At 41.9% G+C, this 14,990-nt stretch overlaps 1 protein-coding gene across 1 annotated transcript in view; it reads right to left on the bottom strand.

Moving 5' to 3' along the window:
• RHOJ (ras homolog family member J) overlaps positions 1–14,990 on the bottom strand; it is a gene marked incomplete at its 3' end in the record, with an annotated part of 88,028 nt that overhangs the window by 18,237 nt on the left and 54,801 nt on the right. The window contains exon 2 of the mRNA XM_079700115.1: positions 1,308–1,366. Coding sequence (XP_079556241.1) covers positions 1,308–1,366 — 59 coding nt within the window. The remainder of the gene's footprint in view (positions 1–1,307; positions 1,367–14,990) is intronic.

The raw sequence follows: 14,990 nt of genomic DNA, 5'->3' as shown, positions 1-14,990 counted from the left end.
TTGATGTGAGAGGTCTCCTCCACTCTCCAGTTCCTGAGAGTAGTTGGCTAAAACACCCATCAGCCAGCGAGGGGAAACTGGAGGCTTTTAGGAGCCTTGAGTCTGGTGCTAGATTTTCCAAGTTCTCCACTGCCTGGGCCTGCCCAACATCTGACTTTGATGTTCCACAGACATTTATACAGTGGTTCTTGCAAATGCACACAGAAATCCTAAAGAGAATTTTATTTATTATGATTTTGTTTTTTTAGTATAGAGGTATCAAATTGAGCAAAAAGACATATCTCCAGATAATTGTGAAAAAAATCTAGACAAATGCATAACTACAAATAACAATTACCAGGAAACTCACAGTGGGAATAAGCATGGTCTAATGTTCATTCCAAAGGACTTAAGATGTATGAATTTGGACAGACTGAACAACCCGCTGATTTTGACCTAAATAAATGACCCAGATGTATGGTACCAAAAGCTCTGTCAAAGAAATTGGGCCATAACCATCAGTTGCTTAACCACTTCCCCTCTAGCCCATGAACTTGTAACATTAGAAGCTTTTTTGTAGTGGAGTGTGGGACGCAAGGAAAAAAAGATAAAGTGGCATTTTCACCCAAGCAGAGCATGTGCTAACTGATTAAGCACTGAGGGTTCCAGTCCATTGCCTTACATTATTGTTTGGCCAGGTTCTCCAACTTGAAGAAATATTTCTGACAGAATGAGCATATTTCAGGAATCTTGGAGAATTTAGAGTTAATCCCAGTTATTCAGGGGTTGACCCTCACTTTGGGAAAACATCCAGGATCCTGGATTTTCTTCCTTCTAACACTTAATCCATCTTCTTCCTACTCCTTGATCCCCATCCCCTATCTCTTTTTGTACCTTTCCACAGCTTGTTAGGCAATTCAAATAAAGAGCAGGCAAAGAATATAACATGAAAAAAAATAATGGGTGAAACTAAAATTTATGAAATTGACTCAGTAATCCTGGATCTGGAATTGGTATGGGTAGGAAGAAATTGGATCTCTTGGCCAAATATGTTATTTTGGTTAGTGATGGTCATCAATCAATAAATGAATGGTTATTTGCCTATCAACACCTTGAATCCTACAATGATTTAGTTTTCTGTAATTAAAAATATTTTTAAGATATTCAAAATATTTTGGTTGTCATTTAGGTAGACAATAAATTTGCCCCAAGTGATCAGAGGAGGTAATATCTGTACCGTTAGTCCCCATATGCCTAGCCAAATGGATCATTCTTCCTGCCCCCCGCCCCTGCCAAACTCTTAATGAATCAAGGTAAGAAAAATGTACCTGTCCTGCGGTGTCATACAGTCCGAGCAAGTGTTGCTTGCCTCCCACTGTCACAGTAACTAGGGGAGAAGAGAAAAGAGGAGAGTCCGTAAATGCAAGCTTCAATCAGGAGTCTTCACGTTTCTCTATGCCAGCATCTCCTTGGGCAGCAAGGACAAGCATATGCCTCCCCCGTGTATATTCTGAACCCAGTTGACAGCATGCTTGCCAAATGAAAGGCAACCTTGGGCTGCAGTGAGAGCAGATGGGCTGAGCCAAGTCCAAATTTCTCAACCGAGGTGAATACTATTGGTGCCACTAGGGCACTCTGCAGGCTGTTCATGGATCCTGATTAGGCCCTGTAATATCAAGCTCCTGAAGGAAAAGGATGCTGGACTCTTTCTTGGTTAGTTTATTTTCTTCTTTCATTTGGTTTGAGCCACCTTTCGGGATATAGACACGTGTAGGCAAACTTTCTGTTAGAGATCTCTCAGCTTTTATTTGTCATCAAAATGTTAAAAGACCCTGAAAACAAAGGATATTAACCCACATGCCTATGTTATAGTCTATAAGGCAAAGCTAATAATGAAATGCGAAGGGCTTAACATTTATTTCAAAAAGTGTTTTTATTAAATATCTCTGTACTTTAGCTCAACTGATTCATTACAGTTTGAACCTTAGTTGCAGAAGGAGGTGTTGTATATGGGTTTCATCTCACATACCTGAAGGGCATATATAGAGTGAAAAGTAGAGTTTGATTTACTCAGCAGGCTTATTGCCTTGCCAAGCAACGATGTCCAAAAGTGAGAGGTAATAGAGGGATACCAGCTGCTCTTTACATGGTTGGAAATGAAATAAAGTCTCAACTTGAAACTAAACTGAGATCGAACAAATCGAAGCAAGAGTAATATGATTCTCTTGGTGAATGGAAAGAGCAGATTTAAATTTCCACAGAAATTTAATCTCTTTTTGGAAAAAGAAAGTAAAATATGAAGGAGAATGTGATTTTTCCTAGTTGATTAAAAAATGTACAAATGCAGGGATTCACATTAACTATCTTATAATAACCTATAATGAAATATTATCAGAAAAAATAACTGAATCACTATATTGTACCCCTAAAACTAACACGTTATTGTGAGTCAACTATATTTCAATACAAATGTGCAAGTCCAACATAAAAATGATTTTTGATTTCTCCTACCATTAGCTGTGCAGGAAACGAAAGATAAATGGAATAGCAACCTTTTATAACCATATCTCTAAAATATGCCGGCCAAATTCTCTAGTCTGCTGCTCCAAGCTGCTGCTTTGGCACTGATCTGACTTTTATTTGTTTTCAGGTTCAGGGCCTACATGTATGCAGAGTGCTTCTTAATGGCTCTTTCTTTGAAAAGCACTTGTTTAAAAGCACTGCCTTCCCAGACACTGGGAACAAGTTTTCTAATCTACTCAGATCAACGTGTGTTCAGCTTGATAACATGGCAGCAGCTGCACAGATGAGCTTTTACATGTGTGTTTTTAAGGGGTGAACCCAGCTCCATCCAATGCTAGTGACAACACCGAAGAGGGGCGTCTAAACATTTTTACTTCCTTTCATAAGCCAGGCTAGCAATGGAGATGGCGCAGCCCCGATCTCTTCGTCCTGTTATATTTTCCTCTTCCTGCACACTTGGAGCCCAGTCAGATGTTCCTAAAATCTGCCTAAGTTGTTTCTTTAATGGCTAATTCACCACCTAGACATGGATCAGCAGTGAAGGGAAGAAAGCCAGCCATTACAACATGGAATTTCCTGCCTCTAGTGAGCCCAGTACTTACAGGTTAGGGGCAGCTGTTCTGGAGACCCCCTTGGGTGGTCCCCCGACTTAGAGGCCCAGGGCCATCTGTGGAGTGAGTACTAGAAGCTGACTCACCCTCACGGCCCCACTGGGCACTGCAGAATTTCCAAAGCGATGGCTCTGACCTTTGTCACTGAAGCCCTGAAGCTCTTGTTTGAGTTTTCTCAGAGAACAAACATTCCCTCCAGCCTGCTTTTCCTCAGGCCTCACCCTTTTCTCCCTTGGCAGCTCTGACTGCAGAGAATTGTTCCAGGCCTGAGGCGAGTGCCAGCCCGGGAAAGGTGGCCATCGGGCTGAGAGTCTGAGCCCAGCCTTCCCTTCCCTCTGTCCTTCCCTTCCTCAAGAGTTTATTGGGTTCTGGGACTGCCCTCAGTGTTGGGAGCGTAAAGACCAGATACAACTCGTCCTGTCACGGAGCGTGGAGAGGAGGGTACAAGGCAGTGCAGTGAGCACTATGCTGGCGGCAGTGTGGATGGGTGGGGGAGCATGCAGAAGGGGCACCACTGCACGTGCACACACACACTGCTGGAGTGTGGTCAGAGAAGGCTTTCTGGAGGACATGTCTGAGCTGCGTCCCAAGGATGGCCAAGAATTACCCAGGGTGCAATGGGGGAGATGGGGCATGTAGGCTCAGGCCCACCCGACTCACTAATATAGCCTTTATTCTGAAGGCTTTGTTAAACTATGAAAGTCCTGAATTCTTCTTGTTCCCAAAGAAAGCGAAAGAGAAGGAACTAAAATAATTTACTTGCGTTAAGGCAAAATGGTGAGAGGAGGGAGGATGAGGTTTTTGGGGTGGAAGCCAGGTCAGCTTTCAGCTTTGCTGCCTACTCTGTTGGACCAGCCCTGCTGGAGGAATCCTGAGGGAACAGGTCAGTGCCGTCGTGCCCCCATCTCTGGAAATCACTTTTATTCTCTCTTCTCTGCCCTTTGATTCTCCCATTTTATCAGAAGGAAGATAAATGGATCACACAGTTGATGACTGAGAACATCAAGGGACAGACAGCCAGAGACAGATCCAAGCATTACTCACATATTGTGGAATATGCAAATGGCTTTGTGAGTCCTTATCTTGGACTAGCAATGGATGCCTTATCGCTTGTCAACCTGGGCTCTTTGAGGCTCCTCAGTTTGGAAATGAATGAGTCAGGTCAGCATAGAAGGAAGGTATGCTCTAAAAATGATCATAGGAAATGTAGAGACGTTGAGAGAGCGGGATCTTGTAAGACAGATGCTTCTGCGTTTGAATCCTATCTTTGCTATTCACTGTCTGAATGACCTTGGGAAAATCACCTAACACCTCTGAGCCACCCTTTCCCTATTTGTTAAAAATGGGGAGAACATCACCCACCAAAGAGAATACTTGTGAGCAGGACATTAAATGAGAAAATGCCTGGCACACAGCCTGGCCCATAGTAGGTGCTGAGAAGTTGTTATTTCCCCTCCTTCAACAAATGCTTATTGAACCTCTTCTAAGACCGGGGACCGTCTGTCTTGCCCTCCCCTGTATACCCAGTGCATGTGAAATGGCACAGCAAATTTATAATATTTGTGAATTACTGGTCACTTTCTACCCTAAATGGTAGCTATTTAGATCAATGTCTTGTGTCTCTGAATGGACAGGTAGGCCCTTGAGGACAGAATCTCCATACCCCATACCCCACATAGTACACAACACAGTTCTTGGCATACGTAGTAGTTGCTGAATCCACAGAACAGAAATGAAGCCCCAGGGGCAACTCAGGCAGAAGGAGGTCCTTCGAAATGTGCAGAGCTTCAGCTTGAAGCATCCTGGCAAGATGCTAACTGCTGGGAAGTACCTGCAGCCAGCAAACCTGCCTGGCAGACAGTGGTCAGGCTAAAATCCCAGATCACCTTCTATTCTCGGAGCTGTTAGTGTTTTTTTTTTGAGCTTAGAGAGGTTTTAAAGAGAGTGGGTCAAATGACCTGCTAATGGCTCAGATGGTTCTGTCAATAAAGCGTGAAAAGTTGTCAGTGGCTTGTTAAGTGTGTAAACTGAAGGCCTTCCTCTCCAATTCCATTAAGCTCTTGGCTTCCTTGTGTTTGTTTTTGGTGCAGATTGGATGGTTAACTTTATGAGTTGGAGTGAGGTGCTAATGAAGTTGAAGTCACGGGTTTGCTCTCCTGAGAGTCGGTTGCTTTCACCCAGAGAGAAAGTGTCCTGGCAGGACGTGAGCCTGCCCCCGCTCCCCACCACCCCCTCTCAGCATTTCAGTCACCTCATGAAACTGCATGTCATTTGCAAACCTGGATGAAGAAGTGTTGGTCATTCCCTGTAAGCCAGCTCAGACCATCAGTCCAGCCCATCAGCAGCACTAGGAACCTGGTTCACAGCCCCTGCCTTGTTGGGTGGTGGACTGGTCATCTCATCCGCCAAGAGCGATCTTTTGGAACCGATGTGATGAATATCTGATGAATCCCGAGAACCGGCATGGGGGAAATGCCAGGTCAGTTAAGAGGAAGCCTCCCAGTGCCCCTCTGTTCCCAGCACATAGCCAGCTGTCTGCATCACTCATGTCAAATGTACTGTATTTGGCAAGTAGGATGAGGCATACCTGACTATGTCTCATCCTAAAGGTACTAGGATGGTACTAAAGGCACTAATAGTACCTTTAGTACCATCCTAGGCACTATTTTGGAGGAAGAAACACTAGATTTATAGACATAGCAAGAAATACAATTTTAATTAAGTTAAAAACATGGCCCCATGCCAATATAGAATGATGTTATGTCAAAGATTTATTAACTCATTAATGAGAGAATCAGTAAGATGATAAATCTTGTTCAAAGAGCATTTTGAAGAACTGGGCATTTATAGGTACTTCAAAAGCAAAATATTAGAATAAGATGGCTAAGTTCAATGGAAAACTGATTGTTGTCCTATGGAAAAGATAACCTTTGGTGTTCTCCGTTCTACTAAACAGGAATTATTTGCATCTTGACCCAACAAGATTTACAAGTTAACATGTAACTTCAGAGAATCTAAACTTTCAGTTAATAGCAGAATCAGACAAAGGTTAGTTACCCTAGATTACTAAGCCTCAGGGGAAGGGTGTTGAACACTGCCTTAGCATGGACAGTTGCATGTTCTCGGCCTTATATCCAAGTTCCAGATAATTTTTCTTCACGTCTGAATTCAAGTCCATACTTAGCTATCTACTCATTTGGTGAGATGTTGGGTAGGTCAGTAGGTTTCTCCCTCACATGGAAGATAAACACATTGTCTTTACCCTAAAGGGGTATAAAAACTCTTTATTAGCTGTTCCAAAGTCAGGGGTAATCATCACTACAGTTTGTCTGTGTCTGGGATGCTGCAAAAAAAGGAGAGTTTAAATGAAAAACCTCAATTCTGACCCTTGTCATGCTTGCTGACTGAATATCTTCAGCAGTGTTCGCTGACCTTTTCCCTCTCTGAACTGACCCTCATCCCCTGCTCCTCCTCCTTTCTAGAAGATCCCATCTGGGACTGTGACTCACCTAGGACCAGGGTCCACTCTTAGGAGCTGCTTGTGTGTGTTGTGACGTGGGCTAAGCCTCACAAATGTACATGTTCATTTTAAAAAGAAGCAACTCAGAGGCATCTGGGATGACATTTCCCTCAAATTAAGATAAGCTAGAAAACAGAATGAAACTAGAAATAGATAATACACTTTCATAAATATGAATGGTGGTGAATTCCTTCCTTGTGGGGTTTCATCCTTCCAACTTACGTGTTCCTGTTAAGGTGGCTTGAAAACCTCATCCATCTACACTGGCCCCCCTCAGCCAGCTCGTTTCCTTTCTTTGCAGAGAATGCCTCTTGTTTCTTAAGCAGCAGCGTGTGTGTGTGTGAAATAAAAGTTGTTCAGGCAAGTCTCTTATTTGATGTACTGGTGTGAGGTCCTGTTTCCATTGAACAAAGACTGAGGGGAAAACCAAACAGTCTCCCTGAGAATCCTTTAGGACACTGAGCTGAGGGTTTTCTTTCGTTAGGTGTGTATATTCGTCCTACAGTAACAAGAGTTCCTTTTGAACAGGGTAACGTACCTCTGCCATGCATCTCCATCCCTGGTCATGTTTCTTTTCTCCTTTAGGTATGCCTATTGTGACAGGGGATTTAGTTTGTAGTTGTTTGTTTAGTCTGTAGTGTAACCACCCCAGATTTTAAGGCAGAAGAACTGGCTGGAGGCCTGAACTCACTGTGAACAAACTCTGGGATCTTGAGCAAGTTACAGCTTCCCTACGTTCTCAGTTCTTACTGGAAGTTTGAGGAGAAAAGAAGATCATGAATATAAAAATTGTGTATAAGAAGGCTAACACAAATATAAGGTGACATCAGTGAGCAAATGGCTTCTTAACAATACTTTTGGGAATAGAGCTTGCTGGAATGAAGTTGGGTATGGGGTGGGTGTTCAGGAAAGGTCTACCCTTGTCAGTACTTGTTTGATGAGGGAGGAGAGGGAGGAGGAAAAGGAAGGGGGGTGAAAGGCAAGAGGAAGGGGAAGAGCTTGTGCAGTTCCAGGACCTTTGGAACTGGCTGGGGATGAGGCCAAACCAAAGACAGAGCCACGATTCCATGACATTCACATCCTGGGATTTTAGAGTCTTGCTTGGCCTCACCCTTCCTTCCTCAACATTCATTTGGTCTCTACATCCTGCCAATTCTACCTGCTAAGTATCTCTAGATACTCAGACTCCTCTTTACCATCTGTGTAACTGTCCTCATGCAAACCCCAACCTTGTCCGTTGCAAAAGTCTCCTAATCAACATTCATTTCTCCAGGCTCATTCATTTCTCAGGCTTACCGTAGCTGTGGCTCCCAATCATCTCTGAGATAAAATTCAAATACTTTCCAAGAGTGTACAACGTCCTTGTAATCTGGCCTCTGGTTTACCTTTCCAGATCTCTCCTATTGTTTACCCTCCTACAATCCAAACTTCTTGCAATTTGTTATACTCACAATGCCTTTGCTTAACTTGTTCCCTCTGGGAATCTGGAAAAGAAATTCTGGAATGCTTTCCCCACACCTGTCAGCCTGGAAAACTTCCATAACCTGGAAAACTCACTTTTGTAACGCCTCCTTGATGTCCTCCAACTACCTTAAGTGTCTTTTAATGCTTACTTGCCCATTGGGCCTTAAAGTGCTGTGTGCTATTTACCTTCATCTACCAAGATCTAGCACGGGCCTGGCATGTGGCTCCATAAATATTGGTTGAGTGACTGAAAAGTGAATTAAATTCTAACTAAAGCGGAGGTTTTCTCTGAGGCATATATTTTCTCCAGATGAGTCTTTGGCCTTTCCCAAAGGGTCACCATGAGCTTTTCTGGATGGTAGTAGTAGTGGTAGAATGAGTTCATCAGCAGTGGCGTCCTACACTAAAGCTGGCCTACCTTTTACGAGGGGATGCCATGGAAATGTGGCTCCCCTGGGTAGGATCAGTGTTTGGGGTACACTGCCACTTTTCCAGGCAACTTTCATCAGCTACAGGGCTGCCAGACTCCATCAGTGGGGCAGGACCACTGGCAAGGTGTCCTGAGGTTCACTGTGGCCATATAAGCCATAGTAGCCAGGCTCCCTGGCATGAACTACAGAGTACAGGAGAGCTATCTTTTGATTAGGACTTTGGGAAGCAGTGACTGAGTTATAAGTGAAGCCTGCACATTGAGGTGTGTGGTCTGCAAACCAGGGTGTGCTTTTTGCATGATCCTCTGTATAAAGAGATACTTAAAAAAAAAAAAAGCCAGCTCCTTCAGTGACATTCATACATTGCTAGAAACTCATAATAATTAAGCTGCCATTGAGGTATGGTGGAATAAATACCTAATTTAGAGGCAGAAACTTTTATTTTCAGCCTTGACCTTGACTTGGGGAAATCGATGTTTCACAGCAGTCACCAGGGGAAGCTAGTTTTTTTTTTTTTAATTTTAGAATTTTATTTATTTTTTTATACAGCAGGCTCTTATTAGTTATCCATTTTATACATATCACTGTATACATGTCAATCCCAATCTCCCAATTCATCCCACCCCCACCCCCACCCCCACCCCCCGCCGCTTTCCCCCCTTGGTGTCCCTATGTTTGTTCTCTACATCTGTGCCTCTATTTCTGCCCTGCAAACTGGTTCATCTGTACCATTTTTCTAGGTTCCATATATATGTGTTAATATACGATATTCGTTTTTCTCTTTCTGACTGACTTCACTCTGTATGACAGTCTCTAGATCCATCCACGTCTCTACAAATGACCCAATTTCATTCCTTTTTATGGCTGAGTAATATTCCATTGTATGTATGTACCACAACTTCTTTATCCATTCATCTGTCGATGGGCATTTAGGTTGGGGAAGCTAGTTTAAAAAACACAGAGTCCCTGGTTTCACATTCCACCCCTAGATTCCAAGGAAGTAGGTCTGGGGTGGGGCCCAGAAGTCTGCATTTTTATCAGACTCTCTAAGTGAGTGATTCAGATCTGAATTTCAGTTTTCTCATCTTTAAGATGAGAATAATAATAAGCTCGATTACTCTAGAGCATCCTGTCCACTTTAGATGGTTTTGTGAATAACAGATGAGGTAATATAAGGGAAAAAAAGTTAAAATTTATAAAATGCTACACAGATATTATCTTTTTGATCCTATCTGGCGCACAATACAGGCACAAGATGGTCTGTGTGTAGCAGCAGTCCTTTCCCCTCCTTGTCTAGAAATAGTCACTAAGGAAATTCAAACACCTAGGTGATGATAAAAGTGGACTAGTGTGGGGGCTTCCCTGGTGGCACAGTGGTTGAGAGTCTGCCTGCTGATGCAGGGGACATGGGTTCGTGCCCTGGTCCGGGAAGATCCCACATGCCGCGGAGCGGCTGGGCCCGTGAGCCATGGTTGCTGAGCCTGTGCGTCCGGAGCCTGTGCTCTGCAGCGGGAGAAGCCACAACAGTGAGAGGCCCACGTACCGCAAAAAAATAAAAATAAAAAATAGTGGAATAGTGTGTTCCTGTGAAGAGTATTCAATGAATTATTAGGCTCATAAAAATTCTATCAGGTACCAGCTGTAACTACTTAGAAAATATGATGGAAAATATCCTTTTCACAAGGACAACAAAAACTATAAAGTGTCTAGTAATGGGAAGACCTTTATGAAAAAAAGGTCTTCCCATTACTTACTGAGAAACATAAAAGAAGAAAAATGGGGAAACAGCTCATGGTCTAGGGTGGGAAGCTCTGTATCGTAAAGATGTTAGATCTTCTCAATTTAATATGTTTATAGTAATTCCAATAGAATTTTTGAATTGGGAACATGACAGAGTGATTATAGCAGTTATATTCAAAATTTAGTTGGGGAGAATAGCTAATAATTAAAAAAGAATGACAGGGTAATTGTGTTAATATATGTTAACATGTATTATAAAGTTATTAAAGCAGTATAGCATCAGCACAAGAATCAATGATCCAGAACAGGAATCTCAGCCACTGAACCTATGCTACATATGTAAGGATTTAGTATATGATAAATGGCAATGGGGAAAGATGAAGTAGTCAATATATGGCATTTAGATAGTTGGTTACTGTTTGGAAATTAAAAAAAGACTCTGAAAATATAAAAGCAAATGAAGAAAACCATAAAGAAAATGATTGATATATTGACTAAAAACACATATGTTCACATATATTGTGAAAAATGGTCAAGAAGGTTATTATCTTTTACGTATAAGGGTGCTTTCTGATTAACAAGAATCATAATTAAAACAAAAGAAAATATATAAAGAGTATAGAAAATTTACAAGTAAATAAAGGGCCAATGAATATTGGAGTAAAAAAAATCAAATTAAACAAGATGCAATCTTTGGCTTGTGAAATTGGCAAAGATGAAGAGAATGACACCCAGGGCTGGTGAATACATAAAGAGGTGGCATGTATATGCTGCTGGAGGATATGTAAATTGATTCAAGTTTTCTGTCAAGTCGTTTGGCAGTATAGATAAAAAGTCTAACCAGGGGTCTCCCTCTGACTTGGCAATCCTGTTTCTGCAACGTATCCTCAGGCAAAATCATACAAGTGTACAAGAATATACACGTATAAGACTATATATCACCAAAAAGTTTATAATAGTAACAGTTGGAAACAACCTAAATGTTCAGCAGTTGGGGATTGGCCCTTATCAGTTATGGAATAACCTTACAATGGAAGCTTTGAAAGAACATTGAGGTAAAATATTTAGGATATAATGTCTAGGGAGTAGGAGATAAAATTCTATATTGAATAGGTAAAAATATTTATAGGAAACACTTTTTATTTTTTCCATACATGTAAATCAGAAAAAAAAGATATTTGGGTGCTTAAAAATTGTGTTTATTTTGTTGTTCTTATTACTGTTATATGTAGATTGGAGTCAACGTCATCTAAATTGTCTCCCATCATGAAAGTTCTACCATTTCTTCTTGGTTCACTCTCTAATTTTGTCTTAGGCTTATCCAGATTTACTTTAGGTTGTAGGACCAAGCTTATATTTTTATGAGGAGGAACATGTGATGAATAGGTCTACTGCAGTGGAGGTTTATGAACTGTGTATTGCAGAGCAACTCACCTTTTTCAGAGAATTATGATGAACCACTAATGCTCTACCTATATTTGCATTTCATAGGTACCAAGAAAATACTGTGCATTTGAGGATGTTGGAATCTGCCAAATGTATTTGTTGCAAACCAGAAGAAATATATGAGCTGTAAAGACAACAGCAGTAAATTGGTTCTAAATATAGAACAATGTCTAGGCAGAGTGAAATAAGCTAGTCAAGTGACTATTTAGAGCGTGTCTTTCTGCTCTCAACAACTTCTTTTCCAAAGTATTACAAGATTATTTGGAGAACATTAAGTGATTTTTCTCTGTTTTCTACTTTCATGTATAGTTGTTGTCCTGGATTATATTTACTCATTTGCCTCTTTGTTATTCAGGATCCTAGAATTTTATTTGTGGTTTTCTCCCTTTATTTATTTCATTTATCTTAGTCTAATATGGGGTTCTTTACAGGAAGCATATTTATTTTCTAGTTGTTAAGAACTGTCAAGAAATATTAATAGTTGCTGGTTAATTATGATCAAAGGAGGATGTGTGACAATTTGAGATAAAACAGTTCTTGGCTCTTTTCTGCAATGAATATCTAAAAGATCGTCTTGTATAACTTTATTAAGTATTTTCTCAGAATTTGCAAAGGGTAACTTCTACCACTTTTATGTCCTTGTTCACATGTTTTTCCGCAATTGTTTTTCTTCAAACCATCTAAAAAGAAAAGTATAATTTTGGGGATGCTTGTTAGCAATGTAAAGTTCATGGCTAGTCAGTCCCATTAAGGAGAGGTCCATAGCCAGTAAAGGGATGCCCCAAATGTCAGCTACCATCAGAACCTGTGGTGTGCATTGTCACCCAAAGCTAGAAAGAGGCTTCATGAAATGCTTGGCACCTGAGGTCAACTGGGTCAGTGGATTAGCAATGTGAGGCTTTGAATTCTTATTCATGTTTTTGCTTTTCTGTCAGATTTTAGGTGAGGTACCATTAATTTAGTAGAGTTTCTGTGCATTTTCAAGTATTTTAAAAATGTAACAAATAAATGGGGAACCATGTGGTATATGGTCTCATGTGGTTTCACATTCAAGGACGCACAACACTAACAGCCCAAAGTCCTCATAAACCATTCTAACCTTAAGTGAAAGATAAAGATACCAAAGGGGGATTCAGATTATAAACCATAGCACTGCCTCTTAAAATCATCTTTTTCTCAGTATTTTTCTCAGTCTACCACAGCCTTGAAGTTTTGCCCCTTCTCTCTGTTCATCACCAGCACACCTTCCGTAAATACCTTGGTCTCTTTCTGCCACACAAGAAAGCCAAGGTTTGATTGGCGCTTTCCTTTGGGCTTTGGAGGAGAGGAAATCTGAGTAGCCAAAGGCACTTTCTCTCTTCAGCAAAAGGGGGAAGGGAAGGATAATAAACATTTATAATATCTGTTCTTGTGTCCCTGACACGTTTATAATTCAGGTATTTGTTTTATAAGTCAAGGGGTTGTTTGCCAGACTCTTAGGATAGTAGCACCATGTCTGTCTCCTGGAACCCACAGACACTCAGCAGTTTAAATAAACCCATTGTCAAGGACACCATAGGTAGATGGAACTGCAGACTCTGCTAGACCACAGGGTGAAAGGTTCAAGGGTAGGAAGTGGATAGAGAGAAGATGATGGTCCTCCTGAGTCATCACTAACTGGTCAGAAGCAAAAGGAGGTTGTGCCCGTGGAAGCTGTGTGGACGCAGGATCAGGACTGCATGTGTGGAGGGGTGTGAATACCACAGGCCACTAGCACTGTGGTCTAGAGAATGTGAAGTTAGGCATGCAGGACCTGGTAGGGCGGTGGAGCTGGGGAGGCTTTGCCACTAACTACAGAGAAATTACCATATCAAAGAGGAGAAAAAGAAGTCAAATTTGCTGGGGACCAAAATGGGGGTGGGAGTGAGAAATAAGATGGAGAGGAAGGAGAGAGGATTTGGGAAGGGGGTGGTTTATTCTAATTGGCATCAGTCTTCAGAAGCCCAGTGTGGATCCCACCCCAGCGCAGGTCCAGTAGCTGGTTCAGTCTAGACACCTAGGCGGTTTGGGTCTATCTCGGATATCTCCAGGGTTGCCCTAAACTGACCTGGTCACCCAGAGAGCTCTCTGACTTGTGGCTTCTCTGTCCTTCCCTCGGTCTTGACCTATGACTCTCCATTGGGAAAACCCACACCTATTCTGAAGGATTATTAAACTCCTGATTTGAGCTGGCTGTGTCAGGAAGGGAGTATGGGCCTGGGCTCAGTTCTTGAGTGGCTAGCTGTCAGGGGTGCCTAGGACTGGGTGGAGAGAGGGCTGATAAAGAAACTCCTGTCACTTCTGTCTGGTCTGTTCTTTTCTGGATGGAGTGACATGCTACTGAGTCCTGTCTTCCATGATGACACTGATAACGGGACAAAGGTAGACCAAGGCTGTTGCAGAAGACCAAAGTGTTGGCATGGTCAGGAAGGCCACACCACCTCATGTCTATTACCTTTGCTGCGGCTCTGCTGTCCCTACCTTGTGGTGCTTGTGCCTCTCCTCTCCTCCCATTATGAATTTCTAATAAGAGCTGTGATGACTGATTTTATGTGTCAACTTGGCTGGACCATGGAATGCCTAGATATTTGGTCAAATATTATTCTGTGTGGGGGTTCTTTTTGGATAAGATTAACATTTTAATCAGTAAAGCAGATTGTCCTCCATAATGTGGGTGGGCCTCATCTAATCATTTGAAGGCCTGAGTAGAATGAAAAGACCCACCCTCTCCTGAGTCATAGGGAATGCTCCAACAGAGTGCCTTTGGACTCCATCTGTACTACTGGCTCTCCTGAGTCTTAAGCCTACTGGTCCACACTGCAGATATGGAACTCCCAGTCTCTGTACTCACCTGAGCCAGTCCCTTATAATAAATCTTTTTCTCTATATATTCATGTCCTATTTGTTCTGTTTCTCTGGAGAACCCTGACTAATACAAGGGCTCTATATTAGGACTGTACAGTCTGATCTACAAGCTCTCAGCTAGAGGACAAGTGTATAGCATAATATTTGGCCTACCATAATGATTCAACAAGTGGATAATAAATAAAAGGATATTTTTCGTGACAGAGTTTGTTAGGTGAGAACTGATACCAGTGCCAGTTGGTGTATAGTGTGGCAGGTGAGGGACACAGGGCAGGAGCTATAGAAGCATGAGGTTGATAAATAAAGGTGCTGATTTGCAAATGGCTTGGTCACCAATGACCCAAAGCATCCCTCTATTAATGACATAGGAGGCATCCTTGGTGAAGTCAAGGC

Source organism: Hyperoodon ampullatus, assembly GCF_949752795.1.
Source record: "Hyperoodon ampullatus genome assembly, chromosome: 3".
NCBI lineage: Eukaryota > Metazoa > Chordata > Mammalia > Artiodactyla > Ziphiidae > Hyperoodon > Hyperoodon ampullatus.
This window is presented reverse-complemented; position numbering and strand designations above follow the sequence as displayed.